Below are 17,005 nucleotides of genomic sequence, written 5' to 3'. Positions count from 1 at the left end.
CATTTATTTCATTTAAATTGTAGCTACCTGGTGGATAACAATTGCCAATATACAGTGCCTTGCAAAAGTATTCGGCCCCCTTGAACCTTGCAACCTTTCACCACATTTCAGGCTTCAAACATAAAGATATAAAATTTTAATTTTTTGTCAAGAATTAACAACAAGTGGGACACAATCGTGAAGTGGAACAAAATTTATTGGATGATTTAAACTTTTTTAACAAAAAAAACTGAAAAGTGGGGCGTGCAATATTATTCGGCCCCCTTGCGTTAATACTTTGTAGCGCCACCTTTTGCTCCAATTACAGCTGCAAGTCGCTTGGGGTATGTTTCTATCAGTTTTGCACATCGAGAGACTGACATTCTTGCCCATTCTTCCTTGCAAAACAGCTCGAGCTCAGTGAGGTTGGATGGAGAGTGTTTGTGAACAGCAGTCTTCAGCTCTTTCCACAGATTCTCCATTGGATTCAGGTCTGGACTTTGACTTGGCCATTCTAACACCTGGATACGTTTATTTTTGAACCATTCCATTGTAGATTTGGCTTTATGTTTTAGATCATTGTCCTGTTGGAAGATAAATCTCCGTCCCAGTCTCAGGTCTTGTGCAGATACCAACAGGTTTTTTTTCCAGAATGTTCCTGTATTTGGCTGCATCCATCTTCCCGTCAATTTTAACCATCTTCCCTGTCCCTGCTGAAGAAAAGCAGGCCCAAACCATGATGCTGCCACCACCGTTTGACAGTGGGGATGGTGTGTTCAGGGTGATGAGCTGTGTGGCTTACGCCAAACATCGTTTTGCATTGTGGCCAAAAAGTTCAATTTTGGTTTCATCTGACCAGAGCACCTTCTTCCACATGTTTGGTGTGTCTCCCAGGTGGCTTGTGGCAAACTTTAAACGAGACTTTTTATGGATATCTTTGAGAAATGGCTTTCTTCTTGCCACTCTTCCATAAAGGCCAGATTTGTGCAGTGTACGACTGATTGTTGTCCTATGGACACTCTCCCACCTCAGCTGTAGATCTCTGCAGTTCATCCAGAGTGATCATGGGCCTCTTGGCTGCATCTCTGATCAGTTTTCTCCTTGTTTGAGAAGAAAGTTTGGAAGGACGGCCGGGTCTTGGTAGATTTGCAGTGGTCTGATGCTCCTTCCATTTCAATATGATGGCTTGCACAGTGCTCCTTGAGATGTTTAAAGCTGGGGAAATCTTTTTGTATCCAAATCCGGCTTTAAACCTCTCCACAACAGTATCTCGGACCTGCCTGGTGTGTTCCTTGGTTTTCATAATGTTCTCTGCACTTTAAACAGAACCCTGAGACTATCTCAGAGCAGGTGCATTTATACGGAGACTTGATTACACACAGGTGGATTCTGTTTATCATCATCGGTCATTTAGGACAACGTTGGATCATTCAGAGATCCTCACTCAACTTCTGGAGTGAGTTTGCTGCACTGAAAGTAAAGGGGCCGAATAATATTGCACGCCCCACTTTTCAGTTTTTTATTTGTTAAAAAAGTTTAATCATCCAATAAATGTTGTTCCACTTCACGATTGTGTCCCACTTGTTGTTGATTCTTGACAAAAAAATTAAATTTCATATCTTTGTTTGAAGCCTGAAATGTGGCGAAAGGTTGCAAGATTCAAGGGGGCCGAATACTTTTGTAAGGCACTGTACATTACCTTCATTGGAAAGTATTAACCAGAAAACAAAACGATATATAAATGATTAAAAACATATCAATTTAACTACCGAAACATTAAAGTAAAACCATTCATTTTATTAATATTTTGTTATATTTCTTCTGAATTAATATTGCTGCTGCGTGTGCATACGTTGTTTTACAGCTAAAATGTTTTTTGGTGGCACTAGCCCTTTAATTGCCATTTATTTCATTTAAATTGTAGCTACTTAGTGGATAACAATTGCCAATATACCTAGCAAGTAACCCTCTTTGTTCCATCTCAGCCCGGTGGCAACTAGAAAGTCCGCCAAAGCTCTTATCGCTCTATCCTGCCCCATCGTGGGCCACAACAAGTCTTTCAGCCAGGCGCATTGCTGCTACCTGTCGGATTGGATGCGAACTGTAGATAATCACAGAGTATAGAGGGGATAAAAACAGTGATGTATGTATGATGGCCGCCGGCCGTCCAGAGCACCGGTCGTTCTGTGATCCTCCAGAAGCTACAGATTACCAGTCCGCCCCTGACTATCACCCTAACTTATAAAGACTGGCGAACGGAGGCGGACCGCCGGCCGAGATCGGCATTCTAAGACCCAATTCATGGATGCACACACCATGCTTATATTTTGCTATCATTCACATCTTCATTTCAATGGTAAGCGTCACCGTTTCTTTTTTTTTTCTCCACCTGCACTAAACTAAAAACAACTAAAATGCATTTTGTGTAGTTGGTAACAAGGAAGCTGAACTTTTAACAGCACGTCAGCCGCACGCGCGCACGCAGGTGCACGCGAGGCGATAAATCGCAGCGGAAAAATGATCGCCTTCATTTTTATTTACCGTGCGATTAATGGAATTATTGCATATTGCGACAGGCTTATTTACGACATCTGCTGACCTGTCTTTAAGTGGTGTTCATTCTTTTTTTTTTGTGTATTTATCATAGATTTTGTAGACTGGTTGAGTCAGATGGTTTGCTGCAATCTGACTCCAGATCACAGTTACCAGAGGAAGAAGACTGTTTTATTGTTGCTCTCTGCATTGCTAGAGACTTGCACAGACACGTGGAGCCCTGACAAGAGAAAAGGACAACCACCTGGTAAGTATGGGCCACTTTTATTTGTAAATAATTGGTTCAAAATGTTAAATGATAGTCATTGTTTCAAACATTACCCAGCTTTTTATTGACCAGTTGATAGTGTCATCCTTTTTTTTCTCTCTAGTGAACATGGGATCTCTTGTTAACTATGCCAGGGTGAGAGGACAGTGGGACTTCTTCTCCAAAGAAAAATTGCTGGTTCTCATCTGCTGTTTAGAAGATTCAACAAACGAGGTAGATATGCCAAAGCCTGATTTGCTTTGTGTTCCCCTCCTGATGAAAATAAATGCTCACTTTTTCAGATTCGGGAACTTTCAGCAGGACTGTTGGTGAGATTTTTCCCTCCCATGCTACCTGTCGATGTTGCTGAGGCTCTGCTTATTCGGACGAAGCAGCTACTGCGCAGTCCTCGGGTCCAGCAGGCCCAGATGGCAGCTCTAATGATGAAGGTTCTTCATCACAAGTACGTCAAACCACTAACCGCATTTTTTTTGTTAACTTACTCTGTATAACCACACCTGACACAGGACCTGTATGAAAATTCAACTTAAATCCAGCCGTTAATTTTTATTCGCTTATTTGCGGCTATGTAAAACAAATCCTGCCTATGTTTTCTTTCTGACTCTCCAAAAGTATTAAATTATCAGTGTTTCTTAGAGTGTAAAATGTAACAACTAGTGTAGCCCAAAGTAGCGGAGTAAGAGTAACGTTTCTTCTTCACAAATCCATTCTAGTAAAAGTAAAAATTATGTCTTAGCAAAATTACTGAGAAGTACATTTTTCTCAAAAAGTTTCTCAAGTAAATGTAACTGCGTACAGTAGTGTGAAAAAGTATCTCAACTTTTTGGAATTTCTCACATTTCTGCATGAAATCACCATCAAATATAATCTGATCTTTGTCAAAATCACACGGATGAAAACTTGAATACAGTGTCTGCTTTAACTAAAACCACCCAAACATTTATATGTTTTTATATTTGAATGAGGATAACATGCAAGCAATGACAGAAGGGGGAAAATAAGTGAAATATCTGCCTAATGAGATTTCAAGAGCAATTGAAACTAGACCTGAACGATAAATCGTTAAAAAACATTTATTTTTTTTAATCCACAAATGTATGTTGCTCCATGCTTTCTCTGTCCTGAGCTGATGCTTTAGTGACACTCACACAACCTCCCTCTCCCTTTCCCCCTCACTCCCCCCCTCTCCTAGGTCTTTGTTCCTCTGCGCACTTGCTTATTAAAGTTAACGTTGGTTGTGTTTGATCTTGCCACAGAGGCGGACTTCAATCACACCGCATCTTTCAGTCGTCGTTTAACTTGTTAAGCACGTGTTGCATGAAGGAAGCGTGCGCTGGAATGAATGTGTGTGCGTGGAAACATTGGTGACAGCCGGTGTTCTGACGAATGGGTATGCTTTGTACACTTGTTGTGTTGTGTCCTGGAAATTAACACTAGAAGTGATTCTGCAGCCAAGGTAGATGTTGGGTCTAAACTTACTTGTATCTAGCAAAATAATAAAGACCTAGAGGAGGACGGAGAGAGAATCAGACTTGAGACGAAAATAAAGCTTTTAACACTGACGGCCGTCAGGAGAGAGATTGATGCGTGCCGTGGGGGACGCAACAAGCTTATCTAAACTCACCCCTGAGGAGCCTCAGTCTTTTATTGAGAACAGAAACATTATGGTGACGTCTACTGAAAACAGTAACATTATGGTGACGTCTACTGGAAAAGGAAACATTATGGTGACGTCTACTGAAAACAGTAACATTATGACTCTTTTCATTGTGTAAGCACTAAAGCACAAGCGAATAGACTGTTGCATGAGAAAACATAATCATAACACCTAGTTTTAAACACACATAATTGAATACTGTTATTGTGAATATTGTTAATACTGTTATTGTGCAAAAGCATTAAAGCACATCTCACAGTAGATAAACAGAAGCATTAAATAAAGCAAAGCATTTTTCTACCACAGTACATTATTCCTGTTTAAAAATGATTCGATGATCTGCACGTGTGGTACATGATTGGAAAGCTTAAAATCTCAACTTTCTGGGCGAAGAAACATTTTTAACAGGAGGGCATTTTTTTAAAAAAAGAAATGTTTTTTAAACAGCAAAACCCTAGCTGGAGGTGAGAGCATGCAAGAGCAGAATTACAGACACCATGACTTTGACGAGATATTATCGCGTACTTATCTTCTTTAGATCCAAAAACTCCATGTCGCATGTATCACTGAGTGTCAAGACACAGCTGTGACTGGCCGCAGCTGGATTATTTCATTTTATTTTATGGGTGAAACATGGTACTATAACAGGGGTCGCAATGCAGAAATCGCAGACATCAAGGAGTGGTTGAGATTTTCTTTTTCATATATTTACCCTTTTAAACGTTTTTTTTTCACCAATTCTTCTTTTTTCGGATAAGTTATTTATCATCTAACATAGGGAAAATGCGACAGTGACAAAAAAATACAATTTAGCGAAAGTTATGAGGTAGATATCCGTGACTTTTTTACAGACACCATATTTTTCATTGTGACGTAATTTGTTTAAAAATTTAAAATATGCGAGTGAATCATTTTTTTTAAGTTAGCCATATACATTTTTTAAAGCATATTTTAGGGGGAGAATTTTGAAAAAAAACGTCTAATATATGTATAATATGTATCTTTTTCCAATGCAAAAAAAAAAAAATATATATATATATATATATATTTTTTTTTTTTTAATATCGCAATATAATATCGCAATATATTGCAACCCCCCCAAAAAATCGCAGCAATAGTTTTTTCCAATATCGTTCAGGCCTAATTGAAACCAATTTTTACCAAACATTTTAAGTCAGGTGTGTACCCAATCACTGGTAAGTGGTTTAAAGTGCCCTGCCCACTATAAAACACACACCTGGTAAGAAATGTCTTGATGAGAAGCACTGTCTGATTTGCGTCTTGGCTCTGTCAAAAGAGCTGTCTGAAGACCTGCAATAAGGCTTGTTGAATTTGTATAAAGCTGCGAAAGGATACCAAACCATCTCTAAAAGTCTGGATGTTCATCAATAGACAGTCAGAGAAGTTGTCTACAAATGGAGAGAGTTTGGCACTGTTGCTTCTCTCCCAAGGAATGAATGTACGTCCACCAAAAAGATGCCAAGAGTTTGGCGCAGAATGCTCAGAGAGGTAAAAAGGGACCCTAGAGTGTCTGCTAAAGACTTAAAGAAATCACTGGAACAGTCCAATATCTCTGTGCGCACATCAACTAACCCTCGAAAAAAAAACCTTGCTCGGTTAATGTTCGCAAAAAGGCACTTGGCACTCCACAGAAGTTTTGGCAAAATATTTTGTGGACTGATGAAACCAAAGTTGAATTGCTTGGGAGTAACACACAACGTCATGTGTGGAGGAAAAATGGATCAGCTCACCAACATCAACACCTCATCCCCACCGTGAAGCATGGTGGAGGGAGAATCATGATTTGGGGCTGCTATGCTACCTCAGGGCCTGGACAACTTGCAATCATCAATGGAAGAATGAATTCAAACGTTTATCAGGATGTTTTGCAGGAAAACCTTAGGCTGTTTGTCAGACGGTTGAAGCTAAAAAGAGGATGGATGCTGCAACAAGACAATGATCCAAAATACAGAAGTAAATCGACCTAAGAATGGTTTCAGAAGAACAAAATATACATTCTGGAGTGGCCAAGTCAAAGTCCAGACTTGATCTTGGGACTTGGGGGCAAAAAATATTAAATGTGATGGTTCATTTACTTATTATTTCCCCTTCTGTCATTGTTTGCATACCTTATTAAAATATGAAAACCTATAAATGTTTGGGTGGTTTTAGTTGAAGCACTGTTTTTTTTTTCTTCTGTGTGATTTTGACAAAGATCATATCACATTTGATGGTGATTTTATGCAGAAATGTGAGAAATTCCAAGCGGTTCAGATACTCTTTCATACCACTGCAAATGTAACTTGTTACTACCCACCTCTGACCAGTTGTTTGTTTTTCAGACTGCAAGGCCTTCCTGATAGCAGAGCAAATAGTGACATCAGTGTCAGTGGCGTTCATGATAAAAAGGCTTCCAGCTTTATAAATTTCCTTGTGAAGGAGCTTGAGTGTCACTACCTCACAGCCAAGACCGATGTGATGCTCGCTGCCAGAACTAAGCCAATGCATGGTGAGTCTTGATGTCATAGTTAATAGTAGGGCTGCAGCTATTTATTATTTAAATAATCGATTAATCAAATACAGTGGTACCTCTACATACGAATTTAATTCGTTCCAGGACCTTGTTTGTAAGTCGAAACGGTCGTATGTCGAGCAGGATTTTCCCATAGGAATACATTATAATTCCATTAATTCGTTCCAAAGCCTAAAAACATACACTAAATTCTTAATAAATACTGCTGGCACTGTTACAAATGGCAATTAAACATAGAAAAACAAATAAGTTATAAATAAATAATTCAGAATAATATAATAATAAGAAGAATAATTAATAATTATTCCAGTAAATAATGTAACGAATCGGATTCTAATATGGCGGACACTTTTTACTGTCCCTGAACGCACCGCGAAGCTGACGTCTCAGTGAGATAGGTCGGTGCGGTAGAGATAATACTTTCGTTTTCTTGAGAGCAGTCAACTGCTTAAGACAATGGGCGTTTTGTGTTGGATAAGTTCTTAAATAATTGATAAAAACGTGACGAAGCTGGCGATTTCCTTGGCAATGTTACCACAATAATAATTGTCACCTTAACTTATAAATAGTGGCGAACGGTGGTCGGAAGAGGACCATGGAGCTGTATTGTTGAGCCAGTTCAGGGACGCGCACCCCAAGCTCATATTTTTCTATAACTTGCATCTTCATTTCAAAGGTAAGCATCACTTTTTTCCTTGTTTCTCCAACTGTATCAACTTTTTTTGAAAACTGTGTTGATTTCTCACACAAGAAAATCCACCGTGCGTTCGTTTGCAGTGCTGTCATGTCGTCGTATTTCGAGCAACTCGTCAGATGTAGAAACAAATGGCGGCTCAAATTTTACGTCGGATGTCGTAAAGATCGTGTGTCGAAGTGATCGTATGTAGAGGTACCACTGTAGTTAGTTTGAATAATCGAGTAATCGGATTAGAAAAATTTTAATGCGTTGCAGAATACATTTTAAAAGAGATGTAAAACAAAGGCTGGCTAAGAACCTTCAAAAGAGCATTAAATGCGAATACAAAATAAAATTCCCGAGTGTTTTTTCAAACATTTTCATTTCACAAGAGCAATAAATGTATTTACATTTAAATTAAAATACCTGGGCTTCGCCTCAAAGAGTATAAAAAAATACATAAATGTGGATCGAAGTACAACCAAACAAGTGACTAACTTGCATAGCAAAAGCCCGCTAGCTTAAATGCTATAAAATGCTAAGGATGTTTTGTTTTGTTTTTTGTTCTTTAAGCAATGCTCTTAACTAGGCGTGCATCGGTAAGATATTTTGACGTTACGATCACCTTAAGCCAGGGGTGTCCAAACTTTTTGCAAAGGGGGCCAGATTTGGTGTGGTAAAAATGTGGAGGGCCGACCTTGGCTGACGTCCTTCACGTAGAACAATATATTTAAGCAAATTTTAGCAAGCCATTCTGTGTGTCACATTTGCTTTATTATTATTATTTTTTTTTAATTAATTTAGGGCTGTCAAAATTATCGCGTTAACGGGCGGTAATTTTTTTTAAAAATCTATCACGTCAGAATATTTGACGCAATTAACGCAGTTGCCCTGCTCAAACAGATTACGTAAAATGACAGCACAGTGTCATGTCCACTTGTTATTTGTGTTTTGGGGTGTTTTGTCGCCCTCTGCTGGCGCTTGGGTGCGACTGATTTTATGGGTTTCAGCACCAGTAGCATTGTGTAATTATTGACATCAACAATGGCAAGCTACTAGTTTATTTTTTGATCGAAAATGTTACTAATTCTATTGAAAACGAAAACATTAATAGGGGTTTTAATATAACATTTCTATAACTTGTACTAACATTTATCTTTTAAGAACTACAAGTCTTTCTATCCATGGATCGCTTTAATAGAATGTTAATGTTAATGCCATCTTGTTGATGTATTGTTCTAATAAACAAATACAGTACTTATGTACAGTATGTTGAATGTATATATCCGTCTTTGGTCTTATCTTTCCATTCCAACAATAATTTACAGAAAAATATGGCATATTTTATAGATGATTTGAATTGCGATTAAATAGGATTAATTAATTTTTAAGCTATGATTAACTCGATTAAAATTTTTAATCGTTTGACAGCCCTAAATTAATTATTTCAACAATCTTGCAACTAGCCTTTGTGGCGTGAGCTTTCGACCCTCGGACTCTTGCGAAATACTGCTGCTGTAAAATTAAACTAACTTCAAGTTTCTTAAATTTCTCGCTACGTATCTTCCCTGTAATCTTGTCGTACATGTCAGCGTGTCTTGTTTGGTAATATCGGCTCACATTGAACTTTTTGAAAACAGCGACTGTCTCTTTGCAAATGACGCAGACACAGTTGTTGCGTATTTTAGAGAAGAAATAGTTCAATTTCCACCTATTCTTGAAGCGTCAGCCGTCACATTCAACTTTCTTTTTTTTGTTGATTGTCGCCATTTTAGAAATTGGGAACAAAGGGTAACACAGGGTAATGTTGCTTAGAGTGCTGCTGCCTTTTAGAGGGTAAATGAGGAGCAGCATTAAGCTACTTCATATGCTGACCAATTTATTAAGTCTGTAGGCGGGTCAGACGTTACTCATTTTATGACAGAGGCTGGGGGCCGGATGAAATTTGACCACGGGCCGCATTTGGCCCCCGGGCCGGACTTTGGACATTTCCGCCTTAAGCTATCCGTTATTTAAATAATCGATTAATCAATCAAATAGTTAGAGGGAGTTTGTTTTTTTTAAACAATGCTCTTAACAAATTGTTCAAACACATATTCCCACAAAAAAACTGCTAAATATATTTCTCAACTAAATTATGAATGTATAAAAAAACATTAGCTCAAATAAAAACTTAGCTTATATTGTTCTTAACAGGGAGCAGCTGGATTCAACCATGTGAAATGAATTACGTCATATTCACTCTTGCCACTAGAGGGCAGTGTATCCACCCAAATCAATAAAACTCGATTCATACACTTTCAAAACAAACCATGACAATGTCACTTTAAACGAATACTCGAAGCAGTAAAATTTAATTCGAATCTTTTTTTTCTACTCGAATTACTTGAGTTAATCGATTAATCGTTGCAGCACTAATCGAGGAATCGGATAAGGATCATAGTTATAATACCTGCGCTGAGCTTTAAACGGTATAAAAAATAAATAAATGAGGATCCAAGTACAACAAAAGAACAATTGGCTAACTTGCTTTGCAAAAGTCCGCTAGCTTTAAGGCTAAAAAAATGTGAACTTTTTTTTTAACAATGATAATAATAAATGCTTCAAACACATATTCCAACAAAAAAAACGGCTAAATATACCAATAAACTAAATTACAAATGCATTAAAAAAACATGAGCTCAAACAAGAACTTAGCTTATGCTGGTCTTAACAGGGAGCAGCTGGATTCAACCATGTGAAATGAGTTGTCATACCCACTGTCACCACTAGAGGACAGTGTATTCACTCAAATCCAAACTAAATGCAAACTTTCAAAACAAACCATTTTTCAATCTAATTACTCGAGTAAATCGTTGCTACACTAGTTGACCGACAGTTTTTCTGTGTCTTTTTTGTATGTCATGACTTTGGTTTCAGGTGTTCTGAGTGCCTTACAGAAATGTTTGCTAGAAGACACATGGAACATCTTTGATTCACTTGCTCCTGCACTGACCATTGACTTACTGAGCCTTCTGAAGAACATCTCACTGTTGCTGCTTGGTGTTTTGCACGGACACCAGGATACAGAAAGTGGTAATTCACACTAAAAATGTTGGTTTGGGTTTAATTTTAGGAATAAATTACAATCCCCTATAAATATTGCTGTCTTAGATGCTCCCCCTTCTTTTTGTGATATGGGGAATGCCATCAGCTCTCTGATAGCGCACTCATCTGAAGGAAATCTAGAAGATGGAGAAGACGAGTGTGTCTTGTTGTCTCAAGAGCACAGCCTTGTTCTCACTTGCTGCTGGGTGTCACTCAAGGTACCAACACATCTTTGTGGTAATTTGACATTTTACTACTACTTTTCTCATGTGTATTTGTCTTTTTCTTATAAGGAAACCGGGATCCTTTTAGGTTCTCTTGTGGAGCGAATTCTAGCTGAATCCAAGCCTGACATGTGCTTTCTGATGAAACAACATCTAGAAATGGCGGCAGATATTTTTCGAAATATTCTTCTGAAATGCCGTCACTGGGTAGGTTCAAGTGTTAAGTGCACTACTCATTATGCCACGTTATTCTCAGGGCTACACCTTGACCCAATGTACTGTATATACCAGGGGTCATGAATTAAAAATCCTCTGGGTCCAAAATTAAAAAATTACAACAATCTCGGGTCCGGAAATATTTTTAATGCTTCTTTTTTTCCAAAAAATACAAACGTATCTTTACTTGGCCATGATGATAATTACAACATTAAAAAATGTAAATAAAATATTAAAAAAAATAAATTCATAGTAAGTAATAAATAATATTTAGTAATAATTAATTACCATATTTTTCGGACTACAAGTCGCACCTGAGTATAAGTCGCACCAGCCATAAAATGCCCAACGAAGAGAAAAAAAACATATGGCGGAAAACACTCAAGTGACTTGAAGTTCCGCTCTGAGACCCCCAATTTGGCCAGATTTCAAAATTGTCCGATATGCATGTGTGATACATCATTGGAATGCTTAAAAAACTCAATTTTCTGGGGGAAGAAAAATTTTGAACTGGAGGGCATTTTTGAAAAAATTTTTTTTTTTTAAACAGCAAAACCCTATCTGGAGGCGAGAGCACGCGACAGCAGAATTAAAGACGCCATGATTTTAACAACATATTATTGCAAACTTACCTTGTTTCGATCCAAAAACTCCATTGAGCATGTATCACTGAGTGTCAAGACACAGCTGTGAATGGCCACAGCCAGATTTTTGGGGGATTCTATGGGTGAAACATGTTGATATAGCAAGGGTCGCGATGCAGAAATCGCAGACAACAAGGAGTGGTTGAGATTTTCTTTTTCATATAGTTACCCATTTAAATGTTATTTTTCAAATTTTCTTTGTTTGGATCGATTATTTATCATCTAATATATCGAAGAAAATGCAACAGTAACAACAAAAATACAATTAAGCGATAGTTATGAGGTAGATATCCGTGACTTTTTTACAGACGCCAAATTTTTCATTGTGACGTAATTTGTTTAAAAGTTTAAAACATGCAAGTGAATAATTTTTTGAAGTCGTTTTCTTTTTTTTTAACTAAATATTAGACATCAATTAATAATTCTAAGCTAAAAATGACAGACATTTTGAATAATAAATAGAATTACTTACCTTCTTTTTATGGCTAGGTTGAAACAAAAACGGTTGCGCGACGTCTGTAAACGGGGGTTTTCAGGGTAAAACGGGCAAATTAAAAATAATTCGGGGGCTTAGTAAGCCATGAATCTGCTATGGCAGCATATAGACATATTGTTCTATCAAACACAAAAGTTTTTTTGGCTTAAAATACAACTGTTTCTCTGCAAGAGGGGTGCAAGAGCAGAAACTGCTTTTTCAGTCTTGTCTGTGTTTTCTGCCATATACAAGTCGCACCGGAGTATACTGGACTGTCTCAGAAAATTAGAATATTGTGTATTCTAATTTTATGAGACAGTCCTGTATATATATATATATATATATATATATATATATACTGTATATATAGTATATATATATACTGTACATCCAGTTGACGATAGCACCAACATACAGGACTGTCTCATAAAATTAGAATACACAATATTCTAATTTCCTGAGACAGTCCAGTAGGTCGCATTTTTGGGAGAAATTTATTTGATAAAATCCAACACATAGAAAGATATGTCATCTTAAAAGGCAATTTATTTAATATAAAAATACAATACAGAACAACATGCTGAATAAGTGTACAGTGCATGAACAACGAAATGCCAATACACTGTCCTCACCAGGACGCTACGGCTCGGTCCTGGCTATTCAGCGGGCTAAACTCCCAAATGACGATGCTAGACATCCGTATAATTTGCTGAATCAATTTCCTCCTCGATACCAAACAGATCGCATCAACGTAAATAAATGATAATTATGTGCTTTTACAGCAATGACACACACGGTTAGCATGCGTTCGCTAGCATTAGCACATCGTTCAAACAACCACACAACTGGCTGTAAGTGTCCGGTCGCGGGTGGAAAACACACAACAACAACAGAAAAGTTGATACACACAGGCGTTGCCTCTGTAGAGATATTTTAAAAAACATAAACAATGAACGTAGGTTCGCAACCGTGTTTCTCTCTCGCTAACTCGCCCACTCACTCAAAGCTGGCGTGTGAGCGAGTGCGCCCCCACTTGTGCGTGAAAAGCGCCACAAACTAAAAGCATCCATTTCAATATAAAAACGTCAATAATACAATTCAACACACATTGCCGAAGGCAGAACGCGAACGTGGCCATAGCTATTAAGAGTTATTCAGATAACTATAGCATTGAGAACATGCTAACAAGTTTACCAAACCATTAGTGTCACTCCAAAACATTAAAATAACATGTGAAATGATATCATAATGTGTTAATAATTTCACACATAAGTCGCTCCTGAGTATAAGTCGCACCCCCAGCCAAACTATGAAAAAAATTGCGACTTATAGTCCGAAAAATACGGTAGTAATAGATAATCAAGCGATCATATTGAGCCTTTATTTCCGCTATTTTTAGAGAACGGATGGCAGAGTTCATAGGGAAACTTTGCGAAAAAGCTGCGTGCTTCATCTCATGGTGCCTTTTCAAATTGCTGTTTTTTATAAGCGCTACAGTTCGGCCATTCCTTACTACGCGGCAAAACGTCTACACAACGCTCATCGCGCTTGTGCAAGCATCGGCACGCATGCGCACATCGGTCAGAAGCGGCGAGTACTCACTATTTTTGTTTTTATTTAGTTTTTTAGAACCTTTTTTCATTGCCTCAAAAATACTTTTTTGCATGTATTACCCTCTCATACTTTTAACCATTGTTGTTTTTTGTGTTAGCTTTGAAGCAGTTGACCACATTAATCACGTAGTGTATTCAAACCGTCCATATTTGGTAAAACTGCATTTAAGTATTTGCTTAAAGGGGATGTTGCGGCAAAGGGGGTGTGAGACATCAATAGAACCGTTATGCGCCAAGATAACAAATATTGATAAAGTTAACAAAAAAATCAATCACATTAATGAGCAATTATCGAAAATAGATCGAAAATGACGAACATTACCGAAAGTGTTCCGGAAACAGCCGAATGGGGCGGCGACGTCACGACAAGTGATTGAAAGTCGAGGCGGAGCTAGGTGCCATTGTTTTTTAACGAAGAGAGAGTAGCGTTGGGGTTTGTTTGACCAAAACATCACAACAATGGTTCAAAACTGCTGTGCTATGTGGTGTACAAATAGTTATTTATCGGAATATAGTATCCATGAGTTCCTGAACGCGAAAAAAAAAGCTGGACTACACAGAAAATGGGTAAAGTTCGTCCGTGCAAAGAGGGCTAATTTTCTAGACACAGCCTCCGGCACGCTTTTCTGTGGTGCGCATTTTCCAACTGAAAGCTTCTCGAACTATGGACAAGAGAAATCGGGTTTTGCTAAAAGATTGCTGCTCAAAGGAGATGCGGTGCCGACCATACAGGCACAGCCACCTAAATGTCCCGAGATATCAAGAGAGAGAACATGACTGGTAAAGGAGGCTAAAGCTAAGCAAAGGAGGGAGCAGCCAAGCTCGAAATGGCCAGAGTGAGTACTCTTTTATAATAAAAAAAAAATGTCACGCATTGGATACAGGACTCGACACATGTATAAATTATCGTTCGTAAAATATATAGAACAAATCCTCTGATCCCGTTCATATTTGTGTCTGTTGGCAGAGCGAAAAGCTATGATAGCGCAATAAATGATAATTATTCTATGCATTCCTTTATTTTGCAGTCACGGTGTATCAGCTTCACAAAAAGAAATGCAAAACAAATCATTGGTGTTTCCCACATGATCTGCTGCCGATGTTTCATCAGTGTCATTGCTCCCCTCAATGACCGTTTAATTACGCTGCATTGGCGTTCGTTTGGGCTCAAATTGGGAACCTAAAACACCGATTAAAGCTTTGTAACTCTCCTCGTCACCATTAGATGAACATTCGTTACGTCCTTCTACGTCGGATTCATTGCTGAAACTAGAAACGAAATTGTCTGCCATCATCGCCACCATTCAGTATTAAAGCACTGAGCCTTTTTCTTGTTGAAGAAACAGCCCTCACTGTCAATTCTGAATTCTCTTTTATTGACAACGAGCGGTGTTTCTTCATGAGGGAACCTGGAATATGTGCAGGACGAACACAATGCATCAGCATAAACAGCTCAAAACACCCCTAATTCTCCCCACACTAGAAAGAATTCTATTTATGCAGACAGGCCCTGCCCCCCTAGTGGCCGGTGGCACTCTCTTCACTTGTCGTGACGTCACGCACACAATCTGCCAGATCTCGGGCGCGGGTCGTTTTAGCTTGACAATCGAGCCAAATTTCTCTCATTTTCTTGTGTGTAATTACACGAAGTGGCATGATATGAATACAAAAGGCATGCGTTTATGGATAAATGATGGAATATCAAAATTTTCCCAGGGCGCTACATCCCCTTTAAGGCATTTTTAGTACATTCTGCCTGTATGCATCCAAAAAAAAACAAGTTTAGCACGCACGGTAGCAGAGGTTGCGCTAGACATTTTCGTTATCTGTCATTTTGACTGACAGGGTCATAAAAATCCGGTCATAATCTATTTTTACCCGTCACTTAAATTTTTAAAATGATAATGATGACGTATTCAATAGTATTTAGTTTTCATTCATTTTTAATTAATATTGTAACGCTTGCTTGGCGGCGAAAAATTAGACACGGAAGTCGTGGTATTTTTCTCCCTCTTTTTACTCTGCTTACCGCCAACAACACCAACAAAACAACAATCACCAACGTCACACAATGATCTTAATTGTGGTTGTCAGCCCAAAATCTTCTAAATATAAATGAAATGCATCTTACAGATATAAAATGACTACTACATAGTCTGTGGTGATCGTTTGGTGCCCAGATTTCTTGTCGAATTACAGCAGTCCATCTCGCTCTCCTCTTCGGGTCTCTCAGAATACGGTAGAACTTCAAGTCTCTCCGTCTATCTTCTCTGTTACTGCAACCAACCACCACACACGCCTTCACCATTTTGATTATTAATGTTAACAAGCAGAAAAATACGCCGTAATAGGAGGCATGTATTTAGCGGTAATGCGTAAACACGATGAGCTGACACACAATATGGCGGCTCCAGTCAGGGGGGCGGAGTTGTCATGCGATTGGGGTCTATACACAGGCGGCAATCTAGTCCACCAATTGGATGACACGTTGGCACACTGGGTGCACCAATAAGAACCTCGCGTTGATGTGTCAATCACGGTGCCGCCGCCAGACCCCGGTGACGCTACAATATTCTGACAGAAAAGCCAACGACGTCATGCATTAAGAGAGACAATAGCTAATTACGGTAATATGCTCACTCGCCACCCTGTGGTTTGGGGTGTGAATTTCAACCTGTCAAAATGACGGACGGACTTCAGTTTTTTCCGTCACCGTTTTAAAAAACCGGTCAACGACGGAAAATATTCGGTTAACGCGACTCCTGCACGGTAGTACTTTTGGTGTCAATTTCGACTAATGTAGGACGTTTCGCCAATGTAGCAGATTTTGCCAGAACACCGTCTCTGAACAGATGAGGCTTAGCAGTTTTGTGCTGCCGCCAGGTAAAATGAACAAAAATGTGTTGGTCTACTCCTCCTTAAACACTTTTCTGCATCAATCTTGCGTAGTTTTGAGCATGCCATTTGCCGTACCTTTTCGCCTCTTCGTCCAACTTCATTCGGCTCAGTTTTTGGCTGTCACCCCGTGGAGTCTGGAAAGCGAGTGTGAGACATGCTGTTCTAAAAATAACTTTCAAATG

The 17,005-nt window shown here is 38.7% G+C and overlaps 1 protein-coding gene across 1 annotated transcript in view; it reads left to right on the top strand.

The window, feature by feature from the left end:
* The window catches only part of si:ch211-225b11.4 (thyroid adenoma-associated protein homolog), an 89,933-nt gene that overhangs the window by 36,049 nt on the left and 36,879 nt on the right, over nt 1-17,005 (top strand). Inside the window, exons 13-19 of the mRNA XM_057831137.1 lie at nt 2,627-2,779; nt 2,904-3,013; nt 3,082-3,242; nt 6,800-6,966; nt 10,586-10,741; nt 10,820-10,971; nt 11,047-11,184. Coding sequence (XP_057687120.1) covers nt 2,627-2,779; nt 2,904-3,013; nt 3,082-3,242; nt 6,800-6,966; nt 10,586-10,741; nt 10,820-10,971; nt 11,047-11,184 — 1,037 coding nt within the window. The remainder of the gene's footprint in view (nt 1-2,626; nt 2,780-2,903; nt 3,014-3,081; nt 3,243-6,799; nt 6,967-10,585; nt 10,742-10,819; nt 10,972-11,046; nt 11,185-17,005) is intronic.

Source organism: Corythoichthys intestinalis, chromosome 3 (genome assembly GCF_030265065.1).
Source record: "Corythoichthys intestinalis isolate RoL2023-P3 chromosome 3, ASM3026506v1, whole genome shotgun sequence".
Taxonomy (NCBI): Eukaryota; Metazoa; Chordata; class Actinopteri; order Syngnathiformes; family Syngnathidae; genus Corythoichthys; species Corythoichthys intestinalis.
The sequence above is the reverse complement of the archived record's forward strand: the minus strand, read 5'-3'. Positions and strand labels throughout refer to the sequence as shown.